At 33.4% G+C, this 27120-nt stretch overlaps 1 protein-coding gene across 1 annotated transcript in view; it reads right to left on the reverse strand.

Moving 5' to 3' along the window:
• Positions 1-20074, reverse strand: part of LOC132713337 (dystrophin-like) — a gene marked incomplete at its 3' end in the record, with an annotated part of 157509 nt that extends 137435 nt beyond the window's left edge. Inside the window, 1 exon segment of the mRNA XM_060695887.1 lies at positions 17723-20074. Coding sequence (XP_060551870.1) covers positions 17723-20057 — 2335 coding nt within the window.
• Positions 20075-27120: the final 7046 nt, after the last annotated feature.

The raw sequence follows: 27120 nt of genomic DNA on the forward strand, positions 1-27120 counted from the left end.
AATATATACCAATCTTGTGACATGCCAACATATACCAATCTTGTGACAATCAACATATACCAATCTTGTGACATGCCAACATATACCAATCTTGTGGCATGCCAATATATACCAATCTTGTGACATGCCAATATATACCTATCTTGTGACATGCCAACATATACCAATCTTGTGACATGCCAATATATACCAATCTTGTGACAATCAACATATACCAATCTTGTGACATGCCAACATATACCAATCTTGTGACATGCTAACATATACCAATCTTGTGACCTGCCAACATATACCAATCTTGTGACATGCCAACATATACAATTCTTGTAAACTGCCAACATATACCTATCTTGTGACATGCCAATATATACCCATCTTGTGGCATGCTAACATATACAATTCTTGTGGCATGCCAACATATACAATTCTTGTGAACTGCCAACATATACAATTCTTGTGACATGCCAACATATACCAATTTTGTAACCTGCCAACATATACCAATCTTGTGACATTCCGACATATACCACTCTTGTGAACTGCCAACATATACCAATCTTGTGACATGCCAATATATACCAATCTTGTGACAATCAACATATACCAATCTTGTGACATGCCAACATATACCAATCTTGTGACATGCCAACATATACCAATCTTGTAACCTGCCAACATATACCAATCTGATGACATGCCAACATATACCAATCTTGTGACAATCAACATATACCAATCTTGTGACATGCCAACATATACCAATCTTGTGACATGCCAACATATACCAATCTTGTGACCTGCCAACATATACCAATCTTGTGACATGCCAATATATACCAATCTTGTGACAATCAACATATACCAATCTTGTGACATGCCAACATATACCAATCTTGTGACATGCCAACATATACCAATCTTGTGACCTGCCAACATATACCAATCTTGTGACATGCCAACATATACCAATCTTGTGACCTGCCAACATATACTAATCTTGTGAACTGCCAACATATACCAATCTTGTGACATGCCAATATATACCAATCTTGTGACAATCATCATATACCAATCTTGTGACATGCCAACATATACCAATCTTGTGACATGCCAACATATACCAATCTTGTGACCTGCCAACATATACCAATCTTGTGACATGCCAACATATACCTATCTTGTAACCTGCCAACATATACCAATCTTGTGACATGCCAACATATACCAATCTTGTGACAATCAACATATACCAATCTTGTAACCTGCCAAAATATACCAATCTTGTGACATACCGACATATACCAATCTTGTGAACTGCCAACATATACGAATTTTGTGACCTGCCAACATATACCATTGGAAAACCTGTGTTAAAATGTTTCAACTTTTGCAAATTACAGACTGCATCATGAAGATTACACTATTGAGTATTGTAAGTTATATCTGTATTAAATAATTTCACATACATGTATTACCATTTAAATTTTTTTAAAGTTTCATCACACACCATATGCAGTTAATTACAATACAATTGTATTGATATTATAATCTGGATTAGTCACTGCAAGCTTAAAGTATTATAACATATTGCCATATATGGCAAAAGAAATTAAGTCTATAAAAGATTTCCTGCTTTATCTGTAACACCTGCTGTTAGTTAATGATCTCGCGGGCAACTGGTACACATTAAATACACAATAAATACACATCGGAAATGGGCAAGCTGTTAACATGTAAAACATCATGTACTTCTACCACTAATCCTAGATGCTTACACTATCAACATATCAGTATGTGTTACTGTTTAAATCAACCACCTGCTTGCCAACATTCCCTACCCCAAGAAAGCCCCGTTCAACCCCCTTCCATTACAATGCTCTTGCAATCTTCATTTTAATCAATTTATGTATTGTCAACATTCCTTACCCCAAGACAGTCCGGTTCAACCCCCTCCCATTACAATGCTCTTGCATACATCATTTCATTAAATTCAGAATACTTAATTAAGTTACATTGTATTTGTAAAAATCAACTGCTGTAATTTTATTAAAGACACGCTACTTTAATTGCATCATGGAATCAGTGCAATCTGCCAACAATTATTGTGTTGTATAGCTTGCATTTCTCACAATTAGAGACTGTAAGGTGTGCTAATTAAACTTTAAATATTAATTATTGTTTCATGCATAATTTCATGCATACAGTTTGTGCTATTTACAAGCTGCGTTTATCTGCCTTTCAATGTGCATATTCTTCATTTTTTATGAGACTGAGAATCTTGTCTGAAGATCACTTTGAAAAACTTTATTGTATTTGAACACTTTGTTCTTGTAGAATACTCATTGTATTAAAGGAACAACCAAGGTAAATTACTTCCCTTCCTTAATAAATATACCTCTAAATTCCTGAAATGGACCTGTTTAGATTAAAATTTCAACAAGCCTTTTGTAAATGAAAGTATAATTATCATAATATCATTTAAAGCAACAGAAATGAAGTCTGGTCAAATGGCAAAATATGAGCAGACTAGCATGGTGCCATTATTATGACCACAATGGGCACTTTAATTATGGAAAGTCATCAGTTCAAACTGAAAACAAGAACCGGTTGAACCGGGTGATGCTCCCCGAGAAGGTTCTGGACACAGGAAAGTATAAAAAAAATGAACAAAGGGCAAAAACTCCAAAATTAGGCAAAGCGGAGTTATGTTTTTTTGCACTGCACTTCTATTCAATGAGATCTATCTATCTATAAAGTTTCCTGATGATATCAGAGTTATGTCCCGGGTAAAAGTCAAAGTGTAAAAATGAACAAAGGGCAATAACTCCAAAATTAGACCAGGCTTTGTTCAGGTTCTTTAAGCATTGCAATTCTATCCAATTATATCTAGCTACCTACAAAGTTTCATGTTGATATCTCTAACAGTTTTAAAGTATTGTCCAGGACAAAAGTCAAAAAGTAAAAATAAACAAAGGGCAATTACTTCAAAATAAGGCAAGGCAAAGTAATGATTCTTAAGCACTGCACTTCCACCCAATGAGACCTATCTATCTACAAAGTTTCATGTTGATATCTCTTATAATTTTAGAGTAATGTCCCAGACAAAGTCAAAGTGTCAAAATGAACAAAGAGCAATAACTCCAAAAGTAGGCAAGGCAGAGTTACGGTTCTTGTGCACTGCACACCTACTCAATGAGATCTATCTACCTACAAAGTTTCATGTTGATACCTCTTATACTTTAGAGTTATGTCCCGGACAAAGTTCAAAGTGTAAAATAAACAAAGGGGATAATTCAAAAATTAGGCAAGGCATAGTTACGGTTCTTGTGCACTGCACACCTACTCAATGAGATCTATCTATCTACAAAGTTTCATGTTGATACCTCTTATACTTTTAGAGTTATGTCCCGGACAAATTTCAAAAGTGTAAAATAAACAAAGGGGGTAATTCAAAAATTAGGCAAGGCAGAGTTACGGTTCTTGTGCACTGCACACCTACTCAATGAGATCTATCTTACTACAAAGTTTCATGTTGATACCTCTTATACTTTTAGAGTTATGTCCCGGACAAATTTCAAAGTGTAAAATAAACAAAGGGAGATAATTCAAAAATTAGGCAAGGCAGAGTTACGGTTCTTGTGCACTGCACACCTACTCAATGAGACCTATCTACCTACAAAGTTTCATGTTGATACCTCTTATACTTTTAGAGTTATGTCCCAGACAAAGTTCCAAGTGTAAAATAGATAAACGGCCATAACTCCAAAATTAGGAGAGGCAGAGTGGCGGTTCTTGCGCACTGCACATCTACTCAATGAGATCTATCTACCTACAAAGTGTCATGTTGATATCTCTTATACTTTTAGAGTTATGTCCCGGATAAAGTTCAAAGTGTAAAAATAAACAAAGGGGATTAATTCAAAAATTAGACAAGGCAGAGTTACGGTTCTTGTGCACTGCACACCTACTCAATGAGATCTATCTACCTACAAAGTTTCATGTTGATACCTCTTATACTTTTAGAGTTATGTCCCGGACAAAGTTCAAAGTGTAAAAATAAACAAAGGGGAATAATTCAAAAATTAGGCAAGGCAGAGTTACGGTTCTTGTGCACTGCACACCTACTCAATGAGATCTATCTACCTACAAAGTTTCATGTTGATACCTCTTGTTGTTTCAAAGTTATGTCCCGGACAAGAAAAGGGGACGGACGGACAGACGGACGGACGGACGGAAAGACGGACGGACGGACGGATGGACGGACGGACGGACAAGGCGGCGACTATATGCTCCCCCGAAATTTTTTCGGGGAGCATAAAAAGCCTATGACAATTAAAGAGGCTTCATTAATTTAATCAACTGAACATTTCATAAGAATAGGTAGAGCTTGTGTTGATTATTTCTGTGAAGTTAAATGGATATACAGAAAAGAAGTATAGATGTAGAGCACAGTGATGGAAGTTTGGAACCTTGAAATCATGTTGAGACAATGCCAATGTTTTGTCATACTGTTATAGATAGACCTCCTGACTCATATTGTAACATCTTAACCTGTTCTATAGATATAAAGGTGTAATCTACAACAAACTTAACACCATTCAACCATTTAAAATGCTCTGTTCATTAAATTTTGTTACACAACATAATTATAAAAAAAACATTAACATTAACCCTTATCCTCCTGATTTTTGTGAAATGGATTTGCCCTGCTTTGAATTTGGAACAGTCCATTTAATGTTTGTACCGTTAATACTGTTTTTCAATAGGATAATAATTCTTAATATGACGTATTCAACATACAGATGTACTAACAAACAATTATATTGATATATTTATCATTTCACCGATGCAAGCTGGAAAACTTTTAAGCCTATGTTCTATGTAATAATAGTTTGACCTCGGTTGCCTCAAACTACAATCTCTCAAACAAATTTGCACTGAGGCCCTCCGAGTTCAAGCGAACAAAGTTCGACTGTATTTCTAAACTTCAGTCTATAACTGCTGAATTTCTAATTTGGACATGCCCTGTGCTTTGTTGAATGTTGAACCTGCCAGGACATTAGGCCAATGGTCAAAAGACCTACACTGAACTGGGTAACTGGAACATTTAACTGGAACATCAAAATACTCAAAGACTTACTTACTCGTATAGGGCTCCCAATATTACAAAGAACCTGCATGGTTAAACTGCAAGCATTGAAAGGGTCACTTTTACAGCATCATTGATTTGTTCAACTTGTAACAAGATAAGTCAGAAGCTAGCTTTTATATAAATAGTTGTGTGAGCATGACCTACATATATATATTTCTGAAATAACTCTCAAGTGACTCCTAAATCATCCAGAAAATGTTATATAAAAAAATTAACATTATAAAACAATTTCAAACCATATAATATTTCACTGTATACATCAGCTCAGGTTGACATAAAAACACTAAATATGTTGCATACTTTTACTTTAACAGCTAGAAATTGTCCTAATGCATCAAAAAAAAAGTAAAAAAAAAAGTAAAAAATAGTACAACAAAAAGCTGCACAATGATCAAACATTTGACAAATTGTTCATGCAGAAACATACTATAAGCTTACATTTGTTACATACAAAATTAGTTTTATTTGTTTAACAAAGTAAGTTAGACTTATATTTGGGACATTACAATGTATATATAGTGACAGTCTATGAAGCCCGTCATAATATAGTGTATACAGAGTTTATTTTAGTTCCATTGTATATGAATCTATAAGCTTATAAACACGATTCTAAATCTGTTCCTGGAACCAACCTGTACTAAACATTGAGTGTAGTTTCTTGCTCAAGGAAACAACGACTTGCCCCTGATGGGATTTGAACTTAAAGTTGCTAGCATTAACAACTACTCTTGAGAAAACATTGGAAAAAATCATTGTGTAAAGGAGGTCTTGTAAAATATCTTAATCTTGTTTTTTAATTAACCTGAGGAGAAAATAAAATTACAGAATATTAACTTTTACATCCATATGAATTTCTAAAATGTTGTTTTCCATCCAGGTATTCTTTGTGAAAACTTTCAAATGTCAATTAAGGGGATATTTCAATATGGAAAATTGGTTGCGCAAAAGTACAATACATGTATAGCCTCGTACATGGCTGCCTCAGCTTGAAACTCGGGTAGTAAGGTCTATTCACTTTCAATTCTAACTTGTTTGGAGGCAATTCTTGAGTTTTCACTTGGGAAATGTCTTTGAATCTAAATGTGAATACTATTGATTGGAGGTTGTCTTTGGAGGTTAAGTCTTTGACAAGATGTCCTTATTTGTAAGTTGAGGCTGATTCCATGTTTGGAATGGGTGTGTTTGGAGAAAGTCTTTTTTTGGAGAAAGTCTTTGTTTGGAAGTGGTCTTAATTTAAAGGTAGCTTATGCTTTGACAAATTAAAAGCAATTTTTGTTTGGAGGTGGTCATAAGCACAGGTTAAATAACAACATACTTCTTGACCTCCTGGGTGGTAAAACGGGTGACATTAAATTCACAGAGTCTGTCACTGACATTTACAAAAACCGACCATGTTGAGTTAGTGATATATCACCTTAAACCCCAGTATGTAGTAAACTACTAAATTTTACCATACTCAAACCTTAATTTACATTATAAAACAATTTTCACCACATAAATAATTTCACGCTATGAATAAACTCAGTATGACACCAAAATATATGTCACAATAAAAATATTTTCACATAAAAAAATTTTATATACGGAAAAGGTATTTATTTTTTTTTATATAAGCCGTGTAGGAGGTTATAAATTGTAAATGTACAAAAATTGCTACATGATTGAAAGTGAATGATAAACAAATTGGGCTAATTCAATTTTTTTTTACATTACATTTTTTTTTGTTAATATTTTTTGTTTTTTAATTAGTAAATTAACCAAGTTTTTTATGACCATCGAACATCGATAAGGTAAAAAAACTCCAGTCCTGTTAATTTCCAATGAAGAATTATTAATAAGGTGGTCTAGGCCTTTCAATTCAGAGATCATGGTTTGAGATCAAAATTTAACATAAATATGCAAAAAATGTGTCAGTAAATGGTACAGTCATGTTGGTTGGCTGCACAATTATGCTCAAACTGGCAGGACATTGGCAATCTACACTAGTTTTGTTTTGTTTGGTTCAACAGTGCACCAACATAATTTAGGTCATATGGTGCCAAAACAGGAAAGATGATTTTGGCTAATATCGGGTGTTATAAACTTAAAGCAACACCAGGGATCAAAAACAACCTAAGAGATGCATAGACTCCAGTTTTTCATAGCCATTTAGTCGCCTCTTACAATCATGCAGGGTTAAACGGTAGCTGCAATTCTGATGCCTTAACACATAAAGGCAACCGCTCAGCAACAAGGGGCACAAACTACACCAATTACATTGGCAATATATAACACTGGTGGTACTAGAAAACTATTCTGGCTGTATTGGCAATCTATATTGATGGTATTGGCAATGTATACATAGTGGCATTGGCAATGTATACTAGTTTAATTGGCATTTATACCATTGGTATCTGTACTGTTAACATTGGCAATTTATACTAATGGCATTGGAAATTTATACTGGTGGCATTAGTTATCTATACTGGCTGCATTGGCATTTATACCATTGGCAATATGTACTGGTAACATTGGCAATGTATACTGGTGGCATTGGTAATCAATACTGGTGGTAGTGGCAATGTATACTTGTTTCATTGGCATTATAACATTAGCATTGGCAATCTGTACTGTTAACATTGGCAATTTATACTAATGTTATTGGCAATTTATACTGGTGGTAGTGGCAATGTATACTGGTTGCATTTGCAATCGATACCATTGGCATAGGGAACATGCACTGGTAACATTGGCAAGCTATACTGGTGGCATTTGCAAGTTATTAAACTGTAACAAGAGCTATCATGTTCAAGCACAGAAATGTTGCAATGAATGAAAAGGGACTTATACTATTAACTAGTGAGGAGATCAAATTCAGGCATATCTGATATGTGATATTTTGTTAACAACCATTTACATAATGTTTTCTTGTTACATTATACACATTATATTGCATTATGTGAAATAGATATTATACATTTCAAGTAAATCTAACATGCTATCCAAACACCTGCATACATAAAGGTACAGAGTACATTGTGACTTAATTACAAGTCTGAATTGTCAGTAATTTACCAACTGTTTTAGTCTTAAAAACCTACAAAGATGCTTGTCATGCCTAAACACTCTTGAATTCATTTCCTCCAGAATGTCTTTTCCATGAAAAATTATACAAAAATCTTCAGAACTATAATTATGATGCGAGAGAAATTATGTCCCTATGGTGCTACAGGCAGTCTGTAGATTTGATTTATCAAAATGTGCACTGAGATCAGCAGATTAATGTGATGTAAATATTGAAATTTGTCATAAATTGTCTCCCTTTGTCTCCCGGTACCAGGTCTAATGTCGTACCCAGTCTAATGTGATGCATACTGTCATAACAGATGGGAACTACTCCTCAAGTCTACAACACTTCCAGTGTATTGCCTTTACTGTAGTAGAAAGAACCTGACTAAAAGGGGATTTGAATGTGTACTACTGTTTTCAACTTAAGCTCAACACTACAAGACTTCCAGTGTATTGCCTAATTTACCGTAGTAGAAGAAACCCAACTACAAGGGGATTCTTGCCTTCAACTTTAACTAAATACAGGAAACTTGCCAACAAGACTTCCAGTGAATTGCCTTGACTTTAGTAGAAAGGACCTGTCTACAAGGGGATTTGAGTGTACTTTCTGCCTTCAACTTTACCTAAACATAGGAAACTTGCCTACAATGCTTTTAGTGTATAGCCTTTACTCAAATACAGGAAACTTGCCTAGAACTCAACTTTAACTTATAGTTAATCTATAAAATATCTGAAAGTAAAACAAGCTGTTGCATTATTACATATACACACGTTTTCTTCATGTGTTTTCCTTGATAATCTTAAGATGTTAAATGAACGAAAAATCAACATGAATGACTAATTTGAGCATTCAGTTGATAAATCATTAATGTTTTATCTATTACAGTGGAGCCTTGCTAATCCGAACCCTTCTAATCCGGAATCCTTTCTAATCCGAACGAAGTGGCAGGTCCCGATTTTATTCGTTCTATTTTCAATAGTAAAAAACCTTTCGGATCCGGAACCTGTCTACTCCGAATTCCGGACGATTTTTTAAATTTTTGTTCTTATTTTACTATAATATTTACCTCTCGGATCCGAACAGATTTTGCCAAATGTCACACCTTCATTCAAATTAACAAATAATCGCAGATCTTGCAGGTGTAAACATACACCAAACTGATAAGTGTTATTTCACTTGTTTAATGGGTGAAACGTATGATCTGTGAAGGTGTGAAAATTACACTTATATTGCCTTGATATCTTCTATAATTGCTTAATTGATTGTTTTTCGTCAGCTTCTATAAATATTTTGATATAATTCAAAAGAAATATCTTTTAATCCCTTGTAATGGATTCAATGATACGTGATTAAGTAATGAAAATTAATGGAAACTGTCAGTGAATTCGGATAGTCGCTTTTTCGGATATGAGTAAACAACAATTGACAAATGCTGGTACGAATATTCAATCATGTCTCGGCCTCCTGTTTAACATCGTAGGTTAACTTACGCTTGAGGACATAATATTTTTGCTTATTTATTTATTTTTATTTCTTTATTTTTGTATTCCGTGTATTAAAATGAACGATAAGAGACTGCAAAAATAAAATATCTAAATTGCAATTTCAAATGCATTCCCGTTTTCTTTCCTTAAACTATTTTGCAAATAACATGAAAAAAGATGTAAAAAACCTTCTAATTTGGAAACCTTTCTAATCCGGAAACCTTTCTAATCCGAACTTTTCTTCTGGTCCGGACGAGTTCGGATTAGACAGGTTCCACTGTATAACATTATCAGAATGAGACTTGCTTGAATATGAAATAGCCATAACCATGTTTGCTGCATTTACAAAATGAAAATTTTTCGATTTTGTTTATATATAAAACCTGGCTGACTATGTGTAATGGACTGGTTTGCTTTGAATAAAATGTTATCCGGAACTGCAGAAATGTGGGTTTTTCTCATCTATTCCCAAGGCACAAACAAACCTTTACTGTTTTAACTTCATTATGAACTACCATTCACAAGAGTGATCAACATGTTGTGTTTTATAATTACAGATACATTTACAAAGTTGTAACTATAAAAGTATATTTGTACTCGGGGGGGATTAGATGAGAAACAACAACATTTGAGCCACGTCATGACAAAACCATTACATAATGGGTTTGTGACCAGCCTGGATCCAGACCAGCCTGCTCATCCGCGCAGTCTGATCAGGATCCATGCTGTTCGCTATCAGTTTCCCTACTTGTAATTGAGTTGGTAAGCCAACAGCATGAATCCTGATCAGACTGCGTGGACGCGCAGGCTGGTCTGGATCCATGCTGGTCGCAAACCCATTATGTTGGTTTTGTCATGGCTTGGCTCATTTGCAGAGTTTCAGAGTTTCTCTATTTGAGACATTTACCTATTATTCGTATTAATGATATCAGTATCAAGTTTTGACTATTCAGCAGTAGATCAGACACAGGCAGTAATATATTATGTATACAGTTGACTCTCGGTAACTCGAAATCCAAGGGACTAGGTATTTTACTTCGAGAGAAACGGAATTCGAGTAACGTGGAACTACCGCCATTACGTTGATTTCGTACATGTATATACATGTACCTGATTGAATGTGCAAAGAAGTAGGTTTCTTATTGTTGTTAGCGGCAATGCTGCAATATTTAACCATTGAAATGACGGTAAATCACTTTCAACTACAAATTATAAATGAACAAAAATATATCATTCAAAATTTAATACATGTATATTAATAGTGAAACATAAACACACAATTATATTTGATTTAATTGATCATCGGACGAAAACGAAATTAGCAACTATCGTGAACCGGAAGTACAAATTAATGTATGCAATATGACGGAACATTAATTATACAAATATCATTTACGTTGATAATACACATCAATACCTAGGCTGTTATTTGACTATGCTGTTATTTGACTAACACCCGTCAGACTGGTACGAGTCAACTTTTTTAAAGAAATGTAATTAAATTTTAATTTAATTATCTAACTGTTAAAACCAATTAAGTCGTGAAACGGATTAAAGACACTTTTACGACGTGCTAATAATACATGATGACCGGCAATTAAAAATTACTATGAAACGTGTAAATCACGAGTGACAATATCTCACCTTGATGTCGCCGAACTTTGATCAGTTGGCTGTTTTCACACTTCGACTAATTGAGATGAAAATATGTGGTCTTTAATTGACGGGACCAAATTTTCTTTTCGACTAAACAGGAGTCTCGGTTAGTCAAAATTTGACCTAAGCGGAGTTAAAATACAAAGATAAAGAAGGAAATTTGACGGGACTTTAGAAATTATTCGACTAAGGCGGAATTTTGAGTAAAGCGATTTTGACTTATTGAGAGTCAACTGTATTTAAAAAGATGAAAAAATAAGATAAATTACAATTGAAATCAGCATGTAAAAAGACAGCTGTGTCAATGACAGACCTATGCCATGATTTATCTAACTGTCTCCCAATAGTACCAAATTCCTCGCAGGGGCTTAAGATATATGTTTTGTATGACAATCTAAAAACTTGCATGCTCTTATTTCTCTTTGAATGTAAGGAAAATCATAGATTTTCACAAACTACATGCAGTCTTTCCTTATAGGTTACAAGTGTGCTTGAGGACTTTTATTTCAGTAATGCAAATAATCCAACGCTGCCAAACCTATTACTTACTGTAAATAAATAAAATAACAAAAGGAAATAATATGAGAAAATGGTGTTACCTCTAAACTTGTGAAACTTTTGTGTTGTTGCATCCATAGTGAACACTTAAATCCACACATTTAACAATTCAATGATATCCACAAATTTAAATATTTGCAAGGGTTGTCACATAAATCCACATTTTCGGCAGAAACAAACAAAAATAATCACATTTTAAAAGAATAACAGAGTAAAGTCCATACCACAACTGAATTTTACTTGACTAGACCCAACTGGTACTAGTATCCTTAGTATATAGTCAATCAAATTATAAACTGCAGCATAAATTGTGACCGCATTGTAGCCTTAAGTTTAATTGAGACGGACCAAATATTTGCATAATTTTATAGGCTACAAATTAACACTTGTGTCATAACACATCCTAACAGTGCAGAGATAAATCTTAATCTTATTTTATATCTCTGAAATAACACCTTTAAAATTTTCCTTTTATTTGACTTAGCCTTTAGAATTAAATCCGACCCTTACTTGTACAAGCACTTTTTATCCACCCATTTCCTTTTTAAATGTAAATCACATAAGATCAGTTATCCAAATAGTGTCGAACATGTTTCTTTCTGAATGAAAATTTTTACATGAACGTGTTTATAATCGATCGCAACAATCACGTAGCTACTGAGATTGGTGTTCCACTGATATAGACAAATCAAAATAACTGCCATGACCTAAATATGACAATAATTACAGGTGTAATTATCTTAAGTTATATTCAGAATTTAATTCAAAAATGCTTTAATTTGCCTTAATTTGCACATGTTCTTTGTCTTAATCCATCTAGAAATTTGTCACAATTGCAAAAATTAAGCATCTATGTCATAGAAAAGCTTGACAACAACAACTGAAAATTAATAAGGACAGCATGCAGTTCCACCTGGATGATTCAGATCAGATACAGTGAAAGTGTCGCTCAGCAACCAGTTGAAGTCGGCTGCTGTTGTCACTAACTTTTTACGACAATCAGCGGAGCGTTAAAGTGACAAACGTCGTGTTAACAAAAATTATTATCTTAAACCATTCATTAAACCTTAACTTATATTGTTAGGATTTTTTAATGTGTTCGAAAAAATGTACAATGACAAAGTATTTCCATTTTTTCGTCTTGTCACACTTTATTAAGTTTTATAGGATGTTATTAAAAATCATTTTTTCTATTTAAGCTTGCAAACTTTAAAAGTAAGATGAAAGAAGGGTGTTAAAAGTACTTGTACCCCTTTAAATACACTAAAATTACAATAAATTATTTACATTTATCATTTGCAATAATGAGCTATCTACACACAATCATACATTCCATATTAAAATTTGTTCCATTCACAAACTTTTTGTCCATTTAGATCAATGGAGTATGTTCTAAATCCAATAACAAACCAGAATTTTTTTTTCACTCTTAAACAAATATCTTCAATGAAATTTCCTGTCCCCAGAAACCATTAACTACAATTTTGTGTGACAAAAGCTTGTATTAAGTCCACTATAGAAAATCCATATTTTTCACCAGAAGCAGATGGCCACAGCTTAAGTCGTCTGCTTAGAAAAACAATACAGTCATTACAACAGTGGTCATTTATGTCCCAAGCGGTCAAATAAGGTTACAATGTCTTTATTAATGTTAAGATGTTTATTTAACACTGCCATATAAGTTTATAAAAACTAGTGCACATTAAACGAGCCCTGCAAACAGAGTTCAAACATTATTCTGATAATATATAATGTTATACATTTGTCCTAACACTGATCATTATTTCTAGCAATTATACCAGTGCTGCAAACAAACTAAATACATGTTCTATAATCAGCTTAAAAAACTGCAGTATTTCTCATACAAAACAACCCTTTAATTATATCATACCATTTGAGATAAAGGCTTGCAGTTTCCGCCTATATATAATTACACTGGCTTTCTGTCGACTCCCTGTTGTAGTTTTTTACAAAATTGTATACAATATCTGTAATACATGTAAAACTATTCGCCACTTATGGCATAATTTCCTATGACCATATATAGACTTACGATAGATATTATAACAAGCTACTTGATCAAGCAAAGCAGACTGGCTCCTGTTTCAGAACAGACTGGCTCCTGTTTCAGAACAGACTGGCTCCTGTTTCAGAACAGACTGGCTCCTGTTTCAGAACAGACTGGCTCCTGTTTCAGAACAGACTGGCTCCTGTTTCAGAACAGACTGGCTCCTGTTTCAGAACAGACTGGCTCCTGTTTCAGCACATTATATTTTTCTGCTCCCCTACATCCTGTATCATTACTTAAACTTACTCTTTTAACCTCCGGATTTGCACTGCCTTGAATTTGGAACATCCCATTCAAACTTAAGGGGTTTAAACATCAAAATGCAAAAATTGAGATAACACCTATACAGCCTGGTCAGACTGGATGGATTTACATGCTACCATGGCTTAAATGTACTAAGTGGAAAATTAAGGCTTATCACTTTGCTTGCATCAGGTTTATTCTTTAAACTTAAATGACAGTTAACACAAAACCCATGTTTTAGAAGAATTAAGTATAGACTGACAGCACTCAAATTCAGTTTTTTTCTATCAAAAGTTCCATACTGCCATGGTTACATAAAATCAGAATGTTTTCTATATGTTTTCAAACAAGATGTTTAACTTAACCCATTACTTCATGAGCATTTTGTGAAAAATGGCTGTTTTCATTGAAAAGTCTCCCGTTATAAGTTCAAATTGCTATAATACTATAAAAACTGCTTCAACACTAATCAAACTTGGCACAAATGTTGACTGGACCATTGCCCTTGCAACAACATGCTCAGGCTTAAATTTTCTGTTACCATGGCAACGAGGGGACATCTCAAAATTGCCAAAAATCACTATTTTGCGTTGATTTTTTCCATCAAAATTGATTTCAAAGTGCTGCAACTTCTAAATGGATTGAGATAGAGTCAAATGCTTTTCAGGGTTGGTTACACGTTACCTTATGATCAATCTGGGGTCATTTACAGCCTCTCACAAGTCCAAACTTTTCTTGGCGATGAGGGGGACTCCGCCCCCCTTCAAACCCCCCCAAAAAGAAGGGGGCACATCCCCCTTCTGGCAACCCCCTGATGTACTTTTTGGTTGGGGGGCCGCGCCGAAAAAGAGGTCACTTTTTTTAACAACATTTCTCAAACAAAAACAAGTGGTTTGGGCCTAAATAAGGCATTTTTTCATCTTTTGAGACAACAAAAAGGGGGGGGGGGGGAAGGTGAAAAAGGCGTTAAAAGGCGTGTATATGAAGTAATGGGTTAACAGAAAATGATGAAAATACTTGAAATTACCCTTAATCGCGTTTTTTCATGTTTAAACATGGTCTGTCATATAAATTTGAAGAAAAATTGTTGTTTTGTAGATTTTTTTTTTTTTTTCATTAACCCATTACTTCATGAGCATTTTGTGAAAAATGGCTGTTTTCATTGAAAAGTCTCCCGTTACAAGTTCAAATTGCTATAATACTATAAAAACTGCTTCAACACTAATCAAACTTGGCACAAATGTTGACTGGACCATTGCCCTTGCAACAACATGCTCAGGCTTAAATTTTCTGTTACCATTGCAACGAGGGGACATCTCAAAATTGCCAAAAATCACTATTTTGCGTTGATTTTTTCCATCAAAATTGATTTCAAAGTGCTGCAACTTCTCAATGGATTGAGATAGAGTCAAATGCTTTTCAGGGTTGGTTACACGTTACCTTATGATCAATCTGGGGTCATTTACAGCCTCTCACAAGTCCAAACTTTTCTTGGCGATGAGGGGGACTCCGCCCCCCTTCAAACCCCCCCAAACAGAAGGGGGCACATCCCCCTTCTGGCAACCCCCTGATGTACTTTTTGGTTGGGGGGCCGCGCCGAAAAAGAGGTCACTTTTTTAACAACATTTCTCAAACAAAAACAAGTGGTTTGGGCCTAAATAAGGCATTTTTTCATCTTTTGAGACAACAAAAAGGGGGGGGGTGAAAAAGGCGTTAAAAGGCGTGTATATGAAGTAATGGGTTAAGAGTTTACAATGCCCCATAATAAAAATATTATACAACCTTTGTAAATAAAAAAAAATGAGTATAAGTGAATATATTTTTTGTGCATAATTCTATATTTATATGGGATTTGTTAAAGAAGCTAAAGTGAAAAATTGATTTACTTACAAAATTAATACACAACTTTATTCTTCTCAAAATGTTTTACAGTTATTCTATGCTATATAATGACTGTTTATATAACAGACCAAAGATTATTTGATTGCAATATAAGACTTTCTTTTCTTTTTATAAAATTAAAAACTTGAGATTTCTTCCTCTTTTTAAGGTCAACATAAATTTTCCTGCTACAAATTTTCCTGCTACAAATCTTGTATTCACTCAACATCCAGTATTGATGGAAGAAACATAATAATGTAAGAAAGTGTCGCCTACGGTAACAATTTCACGATTAACTTCCTTCATATAATGTAGACCTTGATTGTCATTTTGATTAACTGAGCTTATCATCTCAATACAATGACCATCATGGGTAAAAAACATAATCACAGAACCTGAAGAATGTAATTCTAAATGACCTTCATATTGTCAATATGAAGCTAATATTTTTTTTTTTTTTGGCCACACAACCATGCTTAAACTGATATGGTGGCCAAGCAACTCATATGGTGACCACACTTAAACATATATGGTCACTTCCAAGCTTTACTGGGTACGGAAGACCTCAGTTGCACTACTATGCATCATTTCAGACATCAGCTGGCACAGGAGTAAAATGTTACAACCTTCAAGGCTTCTGTAAGCTAGCTGGATAGCTTTTTAAACGAAGGTTGAGGGATTCAAACTCACAGTGATGAGGAGCAACTGGTTCAAAGTCAATGACTCTAAGCACATAGGCACTATTAAGTTATTTTAAGTACAATTATAATTGAACATTCAACATTACCAATATCATCTTTTTTGAAACTTTTTTTAAAAAAAACTCAAAAAAAAAAATTCTTAAATTCCTATCTATGTAAACACAAATTTGAAAGCAATAGACAGCTACTGGCTGATCAAATGGCTTGAATTGATTACTCATTAAAATTGTGTATGTCCTTAATTGGTTCATTAAACAGTTAATCTAAATGTTAACGATGCAGGTAATTTCTGAAAATCCTGAACATTGAAAACCTGGCTTCATGGTTGTTTCAATTAGGTACTCGTTATATCAAGCACTCACAAAAGAGATCAAAATGGGATAAAATAAATACATTACCACATTTTTCTAATGATAACTTTTTCAAATTGTGTGCAGTTAATATAAATACAAAAAAAATAATTCTATATTTAATATAACTTGTGCATTCAAACTAAAGCTAACATATATGTTAGATATGGCACTGAAGGAGAAAGTCTATATAATCAGTAATCAAAATAAATTTTAGAGAATTAAAGTAGACAGAATAAATTCTGGTACACCGCATGAAACTGTAATCAAACAGTTTTATTTCCTGGCAACATTTTAGAGAAATTAACACATGCCATACACTGAAACTGTTACCTGTATATACAATATTCAACTAACCGATTTTCCTCTATATATCTGAAATTTTATTACATTCAAAGCTGCATTATGCCAGTTTACAAAAAAATAAAAAGAGCATTTAATATAAGTGCATTTCAAGGTGATTTACAGCAATCAAGATGCAGAAAATTCAAGTACATCAAGCAACAGATAATTTTCAAAATTCTAAAATGCCACATGCAAACTACCATGGCAACCAACAACAAATACCAAATTCGCTCACCTTCTTCATTTTGAACATCTTCACTTTCATCAAAGCACTGATTGACCCCACTATCTTCAAGGTCAGAGCCAGGAACAAGGTCAAGGCTGTCACACTGATCAGAGTCAATGTCAAGGTCACCTGACATGATTTTATGATAATCCTCATCCTCTGACAAGGCAGCATTTACAATAATCCTACCCTCACTATCAGTTGGTGATGTGAAGTCATTGTCAAGCATCATTAAATTACTTGTAGTTTCTAATATCTGTAAATCAAATCCATGACCTTCCTCAGAGGTCGTGTCTGACAGTTCTTCATCACAAATCAGCTCAATACTGTCCATTCTAAATGCTTCATCTTCCTTGTCCTTCAAACTTGCATCCACAAGAGCACCTTTACCATGAAAGCTCATTTCTGTTGTGTTGCTAGGAATTATGCCAATAACCAATCTATTCTCTTCTAAATTACTTGTTTTAAAATGCTTTTCATCTTCTATGTTTACATTATTTGCATTTTCTGCCTGGGCATTTTCAAGCTTAACTCTATTCTGATGGCTAAGATTATCTTCTAAACTTAATATCTCATGATCACTTTTCAATTCAACCAGATCAGACACATCTGTTAATGATTCTTCTAAGTCTTCAAGCAGAGCAAATTGCATAACATCTTCTGCTTCATTTACAGCACCAGTCCTTTCTTGCATCACCAATTTTGACCCATCCTGAACAATATCAGGTACAGAATTACTATTATTTTCACATGTATTTTCTTCTTGACCTTGCACAATGAATTTACTTTCATTAACATCATGTATCTCAGGTACTGCTGTTTCTAATTCCACACCATTTTTGACCAGAGAACATTGTTCAATCTCATTTGCATTCAAAACAACTTGCTCCTTTCCCTGCAACAATTCAATACCATTGCCACTTGGTTGCTCATCATTGCAAACAACATTATGGACAGATTCTGTGACCATTTTGTCATCAACAGATTGAATTTCTTGAACAATTCCATTATTTTCTTCAGATGTTAATTCCAAAGTGCGAAATATTTCTTGTTCATTCATAATCACATTCTCTTCAATGTCCCCGAAATCTGCAATATCACATATCTCATCACTCTCCGATATACCTTGGTTTTCATCAACATGTGTCACAATGTTTTGAGACAGATCTATTACTTGTAAAATATTACTGGAGGCTTCCTCGCCCTCAGTATTTACAATTTGTTCAGCAGCAATATAATCTAGAAGATCCATACATTGCTCAGCCTCTAAACCTTCTTCAAACATTTCATTCTCTGCATACATTTGTTCCACTTTGTCATTACCCAGACACTCAATCTCAGCCCTTTTCTTACTTGTTTGTTCATCTTGTTTAAGTTTCTCAATAAGTTGATGATACAAATCTGATGTACCTTCTTCCCTCTTGATGTTTTCAAGATCAGAGGCTTCATAGGACTTGACCTGACTAGAACTTAAATTACACTGATCTGTTTCATTTTCAGGCTCCATTGATTCAATACAGTCAACTGTTTTATACACTTCTGGTATCATTTCTATTTCATTTAAATCTTCAATTAGAGTACATACCTCTTCAGGTTCAACTGATTCAGTTGCATATTCAAAATTCTCCATGTTCTGTACAGTTATTAAGTCATCACTTTCTGAAATAGTTTGTTCACTCGAAACAGGCGCAACATTTTCAACTTTAACATCTTTGAATGTTATGCCATTTTCACTAGATTCAACTCCATCTGTACATGTAGAGTTTTGTCTTTCATCTTCTTCAAACTTTTTATCAATACCAGTACCATCTGGTTTAATGAGAGACACATCTTTTTCTTCACTTATGTCTGAAACATTATTTGCTGCAAAACATTTACGAGACATGTCTTCTTCCTCACTTAAGTCTTCCTCAAAACTAATCAGATCTTTTTCTTCTGTATCATTTTCATCTAATATACCTGTTACTTCTTCGACTTGAATTTGTGTATGTTCAATGTGATCATCATCTTTCATTGCAAGCTTATTTATTTCTTCAGTTTTGCATGCACTCCCATTACTGTCAGCAGTTTCTTTGTCAGGCACAAGTTTTTCAGGTTCATTGGTAGAAACATCTTCTACATCCATTTGCTCTTGTTCAAAGTCAAATTTCTCTTTTGTCTGATCAGAGTCTGTCTTTTCACAATATGATTTTACCACATTATCATCAACATCAGAAAACTCCACTGTCTCACTTACTAACTGAACTTCTTTATGAGACATTTCTATTATTTCTGCTTCTGTGTTATTATCCAATTTGTCAGTATCATCAGTTAAAAACTTGTTATTCTCTTCGTCTTTATCCATTGCAATTAAGTCGTAGAATTTTCAATCAAATTCTTCTTATTTGCTGACTAGCACCAACTTATTTAGCCACTGTGAGAAATTTTAAATCTTATAAAAGACACATACATACATAACATTCATGTCTGAGTATGAAGAAATAGTGCTTTAATCTACCAGCTTTTAAAATATGTACAGAAGCCCTGTCACAAATACTCCAAAAATGTTTTATTTGTGTAAGAGGAAATCCTTGCCAGACATTTCTTCTCTCTAGGAAATAGCCAAACAGGTTTATAGGACCTATTATACACAAAGAAGAAGAAATCAATTCCAATAAAGGACGACTAGAAAACTCGAAGTATTCAAAACAATAATTCCCACATGAAAACCAGCAGAGTATCGTTGGTTTTTCAACTAATTTGTCTTAATAAAATGAATATTTAAGCAACATTGGTATGCTTAACCCTTAACATGCTGAATTTCTTTAATTGATTTGCCCTGCTTTAAATATAGAACAGTCCTTGATTTCAATATTGAGCTACAAGTAGTATGAAGCCTCAATGTCAGGCTGTACAGATGTGCAAGCTGGCTTGGATCTATACTGGTTGCAAAGGCTAATCAGTTTTGATTACAGCCGGTTTAAGGGTTAAATTTTAACATATCTTGGTTTAGAATTTTGTTTAATGCTACTCAAGCAATCAAGCTTAAATATTAATTTCAATTTTTCATGTATACTTGCCTTCTTTAAAATGAACTGGCAGGGTTTTTTTTAAGTCTTATACATTTGTGTTTATTCAATCATTGTAATTTTATTCATAAAATTTTTTTAAAAAATTGCAATAAATTAAATCAAATTTACCATTTGAAGTTATCAAACATCATTTTTTTTTATTTTTTTTTTAACAAAAAATCTAAAGCTGTAAAATTCTTACAGATGGTATTCTAAGAAATTAATCTCTTAATATTTTGTTGAAAAATTTGAAACAAAATAATAGATACTCCCACTTTTAACTAAAAATTGTAGAAATTATAATATCTATATAAGTGTCAAGTTAACAAGCACTTCAATTAAGCTTTGCAAAGCAGCAAAAATATAGGAAATCTTTTCTCATTAACATTTCTAATTTCTTTATGATTCTATCATAAGTTTAGGCAGGAGCTTCATAAATAGGCAAAAACTACATAACTTCCAAAGCCAGCCACTTAACAACATGTGCTTTATGGTGCTTACTGTATTGAATTATTCAAAGAAACATATTAAACTGTTTAAGTAGATGTGCATTAGCTGCCAAAACTCTGATTACTTTATCTTTTTTGTTATTTCAGAAATTGCATTTTTTTTCTCTCCTTGAAATAGTTTCTTAGGATTACAAAACCCTACTGAATTTCCTATTTGTAAAAGCATAAATATCATATTTAGAAATAGGAACTATTTGAGACATTTTCATCAAGACTGGTTTTGTGATTCAAGATTCTATCTCTAATCTAGAGGATAGCTGTATTTAATAATTGAACCAGACAACAGAACAAATTACTTTTTGTAAAATATTGTCGAAAATGATGTTCTTCTGAGAGTAGTTCCAGAGATAAGTTTGAAACAGTGGCAAGAAAATTGAAGGCAGTGAAGAGAATATCAGAGCTGGGAAATCCATGATTTCACAAAAAAAAAATGTTCTTATATACTGTAGTCAAGATGCATAATTAATTAATCACTTGATATTAATGATTAAATGAGAAAAGTTTGTCATAATTTCTACTGAAAAAGGTCTTGTTTTTTTCTTATGTGTAAAGTTCAGACTTCTGAGGCATATTGGGCCTTAAAAAATATCAGAACCTTTACTTTTATGAAATGAAAATAATGAAGGAAGCTTATAGCAAAACATAAAAATACTATTAATATATCATTTAATATTTAAGTAGGGAGAGGGACAAAAGTTAAAAGTATCTCCAGATGACTTAGAAATTTTCAGATGAGACTTTAAATTAAAGTTTTAAGTATTGGTGCTTAATATGTGAGATTTAAAAAGCATCTAATTACTGTTTAAATGCAAGCTTTGTGGCACTTGCACCAGCATAAAAACTTAAAACCCTAATGGCAGTGTTGCTCTAACAGGCTTTTGATTTCAACTATATATTATATAATGTAAAGAAATAAGGAACACAAAAATTATAGAATTGAACTTTATCACGATGTACAAATGAAATATTACAGAAAACATTGCCCATGTGGTAAAAGTGGCTGCCTCTCAACCAATGTTTTTTGTGGGTCCAAATCCTGCCAGGGGCATGACCATTTTTCATCAACTGACCCAAGTACCCGAGTTACTTCCTGACAGCAGACTTGGGTGACTCATGTTTAAAAAAACTACGAGCTTTCTTTAAAAAAAAGCTAGAATAAATAACATTTAAACTAAATGTTTCCCTGTGGTAGATTACAAATTCTAAGACTGACTAATTGCCTTGTATTATAAAGACTATTTCACTGCCAAAATTTATACAAAAATATAGGAACTTGATTATACAATAATAAATTCATTAACGTATAATATAAACAAAAGTCTGCCAAGTTATAATAATACTGTCTTGTTTCTCTTTAAACATAATTTTCTGAGTTTTATAAATACAACAATATATTTTGTAAGAGATTTAATCTAACCAAAATAATAATATTTTGTCTGCAAAGTAAGTTACAATTAATTTCCAATTAACAGTCTTCAGTGTTTCAATAGATACTTGTCAAGTATCTTACCATAGAACTGTTATCTTAATCATGGCCGAGAGGTATGTCAGACTAGTAATCCGCATGGGTTCAAACCTTGTCATGGGGCAAGCCGTTTTTTTGTGAGCAAGTAACTTACACTCAATGCTTAGCACTGGTTGGTGCAAAGAACATACTCAAGAGTATTTCAATAAACTAAAAAGCTTCCAAACACAATCAATCTTAAAATAAATTTGTATAAAACTTTCTAAATCAGGATTATAAAGAGAGAGTATTTGCTCCAGTTATTCAAGTAGCAAAAGCCCTTCCATATACTCCAATATACCAAGACAATCCAAAAATAAAGGATTATCATATATTCTCCATTCCTGCAATAGCCGATGATGATCTTGAGACTTCATGGCAATTAAAATCTTCACCAGATTATCTCTCTAGAAAAACATCAATAAGTTTGTAACACTGACCATTTTACACAGACCCACATGTAATCAAATTTTGTGGGAGAGAGTAAATGTGAAGAGGATTTAATCAATGCCTGAAATATCCTAACATGTTCTTGTATCTATAAAACTTGTTGGAATATCTCTGAAACATCAGATTTTCTCTAGATATGTTATACAGAAATAACTTTTATCTGATTATCTAAACATAACATCAACATGCGGTCAAACTGTAACCAATAAAAAGATACTGAATGGAGCAAAGTCTGACAGACTTTGTTTCAAAAAAATAAAATAAATTAAGATTTAGCCATATTTTAAAATTTGTTACAAATGGCTATAAAGTTGCTAATGGTTTAAATTGCTAATAGCGTAATAATGGCCTAATTTGCTATTATGGCCAAAGTTAAAATAGTTCAAGTTGCAAATGGCTAAAGTTGCAAATGTCTCAAATTCCCCAATAGCTTAAATGATAAAGAACAAATTTGTTAAAGGTCCAAGTTAAATGTAAGCTGAAAATTATGAATGGCTATATATAAAGTTACAAATGTCTCACTAAGTTGACAATGGATTTAAATGAAAATGGTCCGAGTTCAAATGGTTCAATTTTACATTGACTCAAGTAAGCAATAGCTCAGGTTGCCAATGGCTCAAGTTCACATTTGTTTCAAGGTGACAATAGCTGGTTGCCAATGAATCAAGTTTACACTGACTCAAGGTGAAAATAGTTGGTCACCAATGGCTCCAGATGACATTGACTCAAGTTGCCAATGGCTATATGTTACCAAAGGCACAGGATGACATTGTTTCAAGTTGCCGATGGCTCTATGTTCACATTTGTTTCAGCGGTGACAATAGCCTGGTTGCCAATGAATCAAGTCACATTTGTTCAAGGTGACAATAGCTGTTTGCCAATGAATCAAGTTCAATTTGTTTTCAAGGTGTGACAATAGCTGGTTGCCAATGAATCAAGTTCACATTTGTTTCAGGGTGACAATAGCTGGTTGCCAATGAATCAAGTTCACATTTGTTTCAAGGTGACAATAGCTGGTTGCCAATGAATCAAGTTCACATTTGTTTCAAGGTGACAATAGCTGGTTGCCAATGAATCAAGTTCACACTGACTCTAGGTAAAAATAGTTGGTCACCAATGGCTCCAGATGACATTGACTCAAGTCGCCAATGGCTCTATGTTACCAAAGGCACAGGATGACATTGTTTCAAGTTGCCGATGGCTCTATGTTACCAAAGGCACAGGATGACATTGTTTCAAGTTGCCGATGGCTCTATGTTACCAAAGGCACAGGATGACATTGTTTCAAGTTGCCGATGGCTCTATGTTACCAAAGGCACAGGATGACATTGTTTCAAGTCGCCAATGGCTCTATGTTACCAAAGGCACAGGATGACATTGTTTCAAGTTGCCGATGGCTCTATGTTACCAAAGGCACAGGATGACATTGTTTCAAGTTGCCAATGGCTCTATGTTACCAAAGGCACAGGATGACATTGTTTCAAGTTGCCAATGGCTATATGTTACCAAAGGCACAGGATGACATTGTTTCAAGTTGCCGATGGCTCTATGTTGCAAATCATGTCAGAGTAACTTTTACCAAGTCATACAGATTAGAGGGCACAATATCAGTTTGTTTGTTTTTTATGACAAAATTTAAAAAGAAAAAATCTTACAATTCATGATCAACTTGTAATAGATTTATATATTCTAATTATTTCATTTTGATTAAGGTTTCCAAAAATAGTCTTATAAGAAAGTTTACTCACAAAATGTGAAAATTTCCTTTCTAGGAAAACAATTAAGTTCTCCTTTTCTCTTGATTACACATTAATCTTTTTATTTAAAACAAGATAAAGATACAAACTATTTCAGTTCACTTATAGATCCAATTACCTAGAATTAACAAACTAATTGTCAGAATGAATCAAATTGTTATAATTAACATACAGAGACTATCAGAAAATTTGCCAGCAAACAAGCATATTAATGTCAGAAACTTTTCCAATTTACTTCTCTGATAGGCCAAGCACTATTTCCTCATATTCCAGAAACATAATGTATAAACCAAAATTATTCCGAAACACAATATCATCTTTCTTTCTAACAGTATTATTAATTAAAAATAAAATTAACAACATCACTTACCATCACTACAAAGATCTCAATACACTAAAAATCTTTTTTTTTACCATAAATTATTTTGCAATATTTTTTTCTTTAAATCCAATTTATGAAGAAGAAAAAAGCCACAACAGTATTCGTCTAGACACTATTTAAGTCCTCTTTCTTAGAAAATTTCTGTCGAAAACACACACACAATTATTCACATCCCATACGAGGAAATCATCAAGAAATCATCGTAATATGTCAGGGCAATATTAGCACCAGGATAGATCCCTCCCCGAAATTCTCAACAACAATTCTTCCCTGCTAATAATCAATCAGGTCTCCTCAATAAACTCACACAAAACGTCTCTCGATGCAAAAATGTTCCCTCGTTCAACAAAAAAATAACTGAGAATTTTGCAAATCGCTATAGCGACCTGTGAAATGATTTTTACATGCGATGGATTATTGTTGTTAGTACTAGCTCTGACAAAAACTGGTTTTTCGGGGGAAGATGTTTTTGAGTAGATTCCAGATAGATATAAGCTCTGTGATGTTTTCTGACATGACTGAAATATTCTGAACACTATATTATATATATGAGCCGCGCCATGACAAAACCAATATAATGGGTTTGCGACCAGCATGGATCCAGACCAGCCTGCGCATCCGCGCAGTCTGATCAGAATCCATGCTGTTCGCTTACCAACCCTATTACAAGTAGAGAAACTGATAGCGAACAGCATGGATCCTGATCAGACTGCGATGATGGTTTTGTCATGACGCAGCTCATATAAAATTATATCATGATAATTATTAGTGACTGAAATATTCACCATACTTTCTTACAAGTTAATCTTTGTTAATTTGATTACAATAACATAGTAAACTGAAACTTACACAAGTCATAATTTTAATAAATCAAAATTATCAACCTTATAATATGCCTATTGAAATATCTTACTAAAAATTATTAAAATTGTATAGAAATAGGGTACTGCAATCATGTTATTGGCAATTAATGGGAAAAATAATTTTAGGTCAAGAAATACAGTTTGTAATAAGATAGATAGATATATATATTATTGATATAAGACGTGTTCAAAATGCAAAAGGCCACAAAATACATTAATCAGAATTAAATATCACGTAATCATCAAAGTTTACATTATTTCCTAGCAAAGTGTCATATTATGATACAAATACATCTTTGGCTTAATTCTTCTTTGGCTTAATGCTTACTCAAACAGAATTTATTGTTTTACTTAAAAAGTATAAAATAACATTTGAGGTTGCCTTTTTCACTTGTTCACTATATATGAATTAAAGAATTTGTGAGCATATTAGGCTTTACACAGTAAATGGCTCAAAATAAGACTGACCAATTCTTCAAAATGTGAATTAAACTTGGCCTGTCTAAAATATTATTATACATGTCATAAAAACAAGGTAGATAAAAAGTAAAGTCAAGGTCATAATGAGGAAATGGTAAATTCATGCAGCACACTTTTCTATTGATAAATATTTACTTAGCAAAGCAATGAAGACAAAAGTAATCGTAAGTACTAGACAACCTTGAATAAAATTTACAAGAAATATTTTACCTTTTGGTAACCAAGGAAACATTGCCTCAAAGGTAAAGTAAAATGAAAGTCTAGTTTTAGAAATTTTTACATTTTTACACTATCAACTACTTAAATAGCCGAATCAACTACTTAAAATAGCTGAAAGCTATTTATTTTTAATATTTTTTACATTTCTAGTGTAACAAGAGCCAATGCCTAAGCTAGGGCCACACCTGACTTT

Source organism: Ruditapes philippinarum, unplaced genomic scaffold, assembly GCF_026571515.1.
Source record: "Ruditapes philippinarum isolate M1 unplaced genomic scaffold, ASM2657151v2 ctg288_1_1_1_1, whole genome shotgun sequence".
Taxonomy (NCBI): domain Eukaryota; kingdom Metazoa; phylum Mollusca; class Bivalvia; order Venerida; family Veneridae; genus Ruditapes; species Ruditapes philippinarum.